This window comes from Columba livia, chromosome 8 (genome assembly GCF_036013475.1).
Source record: "Columba livia isolate bColLiv1 breed racing homer chromosome 8, bColLiv1.pat.W.v2, whole genome shotgun sequence".
Classification (NCBI taxonomy): Eukaryota; Metazoa; Chordata; class Aves; order Columbiformes; family Columbidae; genus Columba; species Columba livia.
This window is the reverse complement of record NC_088609.1, coordinates 1,784,889-1,791,118: the sequence shown is the minus strand read 5'-3', so window position 1 is coordinate 1,791,118 and position 6,230 is coordinate 1,784,889. Positions and strand designations below refer to the sequence as shown.

The following is a 6,230-nucleotide window of genomic DNA, read 5'->3' as shown; positions in this document are numbered from 1 at the left end:
ATGGTTGGTCAGCTCTGCTGGGTCCGCAGCGGGTGGCTCCGGGAAGCTGGGCTCTGCCGTGCCTGTAGGTGACCCGGTTGTGTTACAGGGAGATACCAAGGTGGTCAGCAGGTTCTGGGCCACCCTCCCGCTCCAAATGGTGTGTGCAGGGAGCACATAGTGACATGGACAAACTGCATCTGCATCAGCAACACCTTCCCTGGAGCCCTGGGCTTGCAGAGACCCAGGGAACTTGCTCTCTGCTAAACCGGGTCTATTGACTGCTGAATACTGATACTAAAACACAGGGAAAACCTTAATCAACTCTTGCAAAGTGCTCCGAAATCTTTTTCTGCACAAGGACAGAAAGACTTTAAGGGGAGAAAAATCAGCTCCTTTGCAAGCCGTGTCGAATGTTTTTAGGAACCTTTAGTACAGAAGGAAATGCAGTGAGCTCTGCTTATGAATCGTTACCATCCAGCTCTGTGCCTCAGGCTGCTGAGGAACTGGTTTAACTTATTTTCTGTGAAAAGAGATAGACAGACACAAGCACACGCATACACATATATATATAAAAAGCACACACACAAATATAATCTGGGAGGCAAAGACAGAATCTGTATCAGAATTTGTGATATCTTCCTGCACCAGGTAAGGGAAGCATCTTTTTCCCTTTAACCGGGTGCTGTACATACATTGTTTCCTTGCAGTCTGTCTTCAGGTTAGAGCAGTTCACAAGGTTTTTTCAGCAGATGTGTTATTCAATTACTTCAGGGCTTTTCCATTTGTAATATTATGAAGCAATGATAGCCAGCAGACTTCACCTGTCTTTTAGAGATAGCCAGCTGGTAATTTTAACTCTGCCCATTTTATCCACACCAGTAAATCTCATAACATGCTTATAGAGAGATTCCAATTTTTGTAGAACCTTCTCCCGGGAATTCCTGTATACAATATTGCCATAGTCTGTAATGGACATAACCTGTGATTGGATTAATGTTTCCCTAGTGAAGAAGTCAAAGCATTTCATGTTCCTGTAACTGGTTTGCAGCTCTGCAGTAAAGGTCTTTGGTGTGGCAGAGAAAATAATTGCAAATGCAGGCCCAATCAGAATATATAATCCCCTCACAGCGAGGGTCCAATTCAGCGCAGTTAGACTGCCCGTGCAGGGGGTTGTAGTGGGATTTTCTTGTCAGGAGAGCAGAATGCATAGAAAACAAGTTAATTTCTTCATTTTAATATTCATCACCCAGTCTGGTACAAAGGGTAGTAACTAGATTGCTGCTGCTCCACGGGAGGGCCCTCCAGCTGCCCAAGCAGAGTGGAACAGGCAGGGCAATGCAACGGGCCCTGGGCTCCCCCGAAGAACCATCCGTTTGTGCTCAAATAAACATGTGCCGTTCTTCTTCAGAGTAAATACAGTTGTGTCAGATGAGACACCCAGCATTGGACCCATATTGGCTTCTGAACCTTTCAAAATCGCTGGTGTTACCTTACCTAGGACCCGACACGAGTGATTAGTAAAGCATTGTTTGTTGAGTGCACAACATGCATTACTTACGTCTGGGAGCCAGGTCGTCTCCTCTGTGAAGCAGAGACTCATGGCAGGCCAGAAGTGGGTTCTGCTCAGGGGGAGGAAGAAACTTCAGCGCTCACATGGGAGGAAAGTGAACTAGAGACGGGGAGAAAAGGGTCTGATATTTTCAGCTCCCGTGGTAGGCTTCCCAAGCATTTGTGAAATAGTGTGTGGACATCGTGCACGCTCTGCCATGCCAAAGTGTAAGCCCTCCTCATGCACGTGAGCCAAGAGCCCACAGTGAGAGGCTCAGCTCCCGTCCCTACGTGGTCAGGGAGAGTTTTCAAGAAGGATGGTTTATTGGTGAACCCCAAAAGCAGAGGTGAGTCTCTGAAGAAAGCTCTATAGAGTCAACTCTCCCTATAGGGTTCAGAGGAGACATGATTGGGATCTCAGGGTGTGAAAAGCAATGGGTGGGGGTGGCTGTGAGTGGACCAGAAAGTGCCAGAGACAAACTGAGGCTGGAGAACGAGCAAAGAGTTTGAACATGATGTGCTGGAACAAGGCTGGGGAGGGTGGGCTCCAAAACGGGCGTGCTGCCCGGCTGAGGAGCAGGGCAGATGCTCTTGGCAGATAACCTTGTGTTTGGATGTTGTGGTATTGCTAGGCAGGTGGAGAGGATGGGAAGAAAGTTACCAGCATGGAGTTGACAAATGGGATGTCATCATTTCCCATATGGGCAGCAGTCTCCAATCTGTCCAAGCTTGGGATATCTCAGCAGAAGGGAAGCATCTCTGGCAGAGAAGAGCATTCTACATTAGGTCTGTGCTAAGACCTGGAAATTGCAGGCTGTGGGGCAGATGTGGGTGGCGGGAGACAAGTAAGAAGCAGAGACAGTGATTTCCAGGAAGATCCAGTTATTAAATCTAAACTTAAAAGACCAAGTTTTGCAAGTGGGATAGCAGGAGCCTCTGCCAGCCCATCGCAGGGCAGCACCAGGCTTGCCAGAACCCAGTCGGCCATGTCTTGGTTTTGAAGGGACTCTGGGAGCCTGTGGGGAGGAAGGAATGAAAATGAAACAACACAATCATTCCACAGCTGCTTTTATGGCTTTATTCGTATTTCTAGAGTAGACTCTTTAGCAGCTAAGCAAATACCTGAAACTCTTTCATTATATATATGTATATATGGAACCATTCAAAAAGAAATAATGAGGAATTCTGCAAGCATTTTTCCAATGAATATGCAGGAGGAATGTTATCACCTCAGTAAACCAACTTCGAAAGTCTTTCACTAAAAACCCTATAAAACCCAACCATAGTAATAAATTAACACTAGATTAATTCAAAGGAGAACTTATCCCCCCTTTGCATACCTTCTAATCCATATCTCAAAGAGATCATTTTAATTATCACACTGTCACTGCTGTTCATTACTCTGCTTTTGCAGACAGAGGGCCAGCACTGCGCCTTTTGGATGCCTTGGAATTCATCATGCGACGTCATTCTGTTCCCCCTAAAAACATGCACAGTTTAACCCCCTCACCTTGAGATACTGACAATATCAGGTTTGCTTGGTGTTTTACACCGTTTTCCTTCCAGTGGGTTATCTCTTTCTTGTTTTCAGCCAAGTTCTCCTGGTCAGACAGAGGGTATCTAACTAATGAAAACCTAGCTAGTGGGTGTCTAACACACAGACACAATCAGCTCGAGTTTTGTCAGATCCGGAGTAGCTTGTCCCTTTTCAGAGGCATGCAAAGCCACATTTTTGTCCTGACTTGTACCCGCTTGCTCTTTCTGGCTGCAGTAATGCTGAGTGGATGGAAACCATGTGCCTCCCAGGAGGTCTGTTGTGACGGGGCTCCAGAAGTGCACGGACCCCTAAACACAGAACAGACCCCCGCCTTGACCCTGCTTTGCTTTGTGTTCACTGGCATGGAATGTCTTGAATGGATGTCCGTCCATTGAGAGATAGATATGGGAACCCCTGGGTGGGCCTGCTGGCTTCCTGGCTGCGTAAATGCGACCCAAGCTGCTTTCAGCTCCTCCTAGGATCACGCCTTGGTTTGGTGCTGGTCACGCTCAGGCCTTGCAGCAAGGTCTCCGCTGCTGGAGGATCAGGGAGTACTTTCACAAGAGATAGGAAATGTAAGTTAGCCGGGAGATCTGTTTTACCCTGTAATTCTCAGTTTTTCTTATACCTGTTCATTGATCCCCAGGATGAGTTCTCCTCACACTCAGGCCAGCTCGAGGACCCAGCTGAGTCTGACTCTGTTCCTAGACCGCGGTGCTCAAATCCTGGGAAAGAGGAGAGGGGCAACCAACCCAGCTCTTTTACTAGAGAATGGAGCGTCTGTGGCTACTACTGCTTCAGGGCCACCCCACACCGAGACCTCATTCAGTCTTGTTTCACATGTCCTTCTTCACCCACAGTCTGGTTTGTCCTTTCTGTCCACTGGGTCTTGGCACCTTCTCTCCTCCAAGCCACCAACTCCTAGCAGAAGACAATGAAGAGAAGCTGCTTCCCAAGGCTATTGGGAAGTAGGAGGAGACAAGACTGCCTAGTGACGGTGGCTTTGAGCAGAGATTTCACGTGCTGTCCATGTAATGGGAAGGCGGTGAGGTTTTACACAGTGAAATTCTGGGATTGGTCTCAAAGTCAGAGTGAAACAGAAAGCGGAAATATCACGGTAAGGCACAATGTGCCTTGATTAAGCAACCAGGAAGTTTTCAGCAGCCAGAAAAACAAAGTAATCTCAGAAGCACGGAACATGGGATTTCTTACTGTAGTGTCCCAACACTGTGTGTTCATCCCGTTCAGCACTACCCCGCTCACTCTGCCTCAGCCACACATCTGTTGGGGTATCCAGTCTTTTGAGACTCCCAACCAGTTTTTGCTGGAGGACCATGGTTCCTGCCTGTTAGACAGGCCTTGCAGCACGATTCATGCCTGCAGCCTGACAGTAACATCTCTCATATGACCCCGTTCCACAAATGATCTGATAGAAGAGCAAAAAAAACCCTACCCATGCAGCGGATGACAAACGGCGCACTGAGGAGCACCCGCCTGCCTCCCAGAAGCTATTTGTCAGGCTCTCTTAATGCGAGCTAACAGGGCTAGCACATGCAATTGGCATTAGAGCTTCTGAGCCTGAGACTAAAAGGGGAGACATCACATGGAGCAGGAGGGGAGCCAGGACTCCCTCGTTAGCTCACGGTATGGATTACCTCTTGAAAGAGACAGCGAGGCTGGCGGAGGAAGGGGAGGCTTTCTCATTTTAACAAATAGCTTTGCAGCCACTGCAAATGATTTCTGCAAATCTATTGGGTCACTCTCTTTTTTCCAGAGATGAGGAGAAAAAAAAAAAAGGAAAAAAAAACCCCTCTGAAATGGATTTACCATCTATAAATAAAAAAGAATCAATAGTAAAATTTCTAGATAATTTCCCTCTCGCTCCTTCCCTCTCGGGCTATTTGTTATCTTAGAAATACTTGTCTGGAAAAAAAAGAAACCGCAATGGATTCCGGAGCCGGGTGTGCTCTCCACCTGGCCCCGCAGAGCAGCGCTGTCCTCATCGCGTGGGACGCGCCTGGCCCCTCTTCTCCGGCTTTCCATCACCGGGGCTGCTCCCTTGGCTGCGCTGGGCAGTGCCTTTAAAAAGCTGCAGGTTTTCCTTCCTGCAAAGGAAGAGAGAGAGGAGACAGGCATTGTGACCGCTGGGGTGTCTCAGCAGCAGGGAAGCCACACGTGGGTGTGCGCCAGGAGAAGCCGCATGGGCTCTCACGGTGCAGTGCATCTGCAAGGAAGGCTTTGGCAGCTCGAGACAAATTAGAGATGGTTAAAGACCAGCTGGTCCCATCCTCCTCTGGCCAGAGCAGGATTAGTTCTTCCAGGAGGCTTCAAGGGCTTTGTGCTGGCTTGGAGCTCTGCAAGAGAAGGGCCCCGCTGCTCCCTTTGGGCTCATGCACTTACCCCTGTTCTCTCCTCACTGTGGCCCCCACAGGCCTGAAATGTTTCACTTCATTTCTGCTCATTAACAGCCCTCATCTCACTGTGAATATTTCCTTCTGGTGGAACCTTCTTCTCACCAAGCTGGCTGGGCTGCAGCTCTAAAAGCAGGTATACTTTTTGATGGCTGCAAAACCCGTCTCTCCATTCCCATCCTGAGGAAGGGGAATCAAACCATGCTGCCAGCCTTGCTCATACCAGCCAAGGGGCTCCGATGAGCCTTTGGGGTGCCCACTGAGCTCCTGCCCCCCGTACCCACCATGCCCTGCTGATCTTGTACATTCACCCCACATTGCTACGGCAGGACACAAATGGAAAGGGTCCTCTACTTGTGCCTGACCTACTCTTTAAGCAGTTTGTTCCCTTCAGTAGCAATGATCTGTGTCTGCTACGGCAGCTGGAGACCCAAGCCAGGCTGGGGCTGGTGCTGTACCCATTCACACCGAGACACAGGGCATAGGAAGGAGAGGACATCTCCGTTCACATAGCCGTGTCACCAAAAGTGAAGTGACTTGTCAAAGGCCATTCAGCCACCCTGGGGAGAACCAAAAGGAAAAGAGCTGAGATGGAAACCCAGGTATTTTGATCCCTCTGCCCTGACTCAGCCCTGAGGAACCTGCCTGCTCTAGTGACACAGAGAAACCCCCCTTCCCCACCGCACAGGCGTGTATTTGTCACTGCTTCCGCTTTCATTTCCAGAAGGAGGTTTCAAAATAGATTTTTAAAG

General features: G+C 48.8%; 1 protein-coding gene across 4 annotated transcripts in view; it reads right to left on the bottom strand.

The window, feature by feature from the left end:
* Window positions 1-2,594: 2,594 nt before the first annotated feature.
* LOC102088218 (BEN domain-containing protein 5) overlaps window positions 2,595-6,230 on the bottom strand; it is an 889,197-nt gene continuing 885,561 nt past the window's right edge. For all 4 annotated transcript variants that reach the window (XM_065071427.1, XM_065071429.1, XM_065071428.1 and 1 more), the window contains one exon: window positions 2,595-5,172. In XM_065071427.1, the coding sequence (XP_064927499.1) occupies window positions 5,067-5,172 (106 nt within the window). In that variant the 3' untranslated portion in view covers window positions 2,595-5,066. The remainder of the gene's footprint in view (window positions 5,173-6,230) is intronic.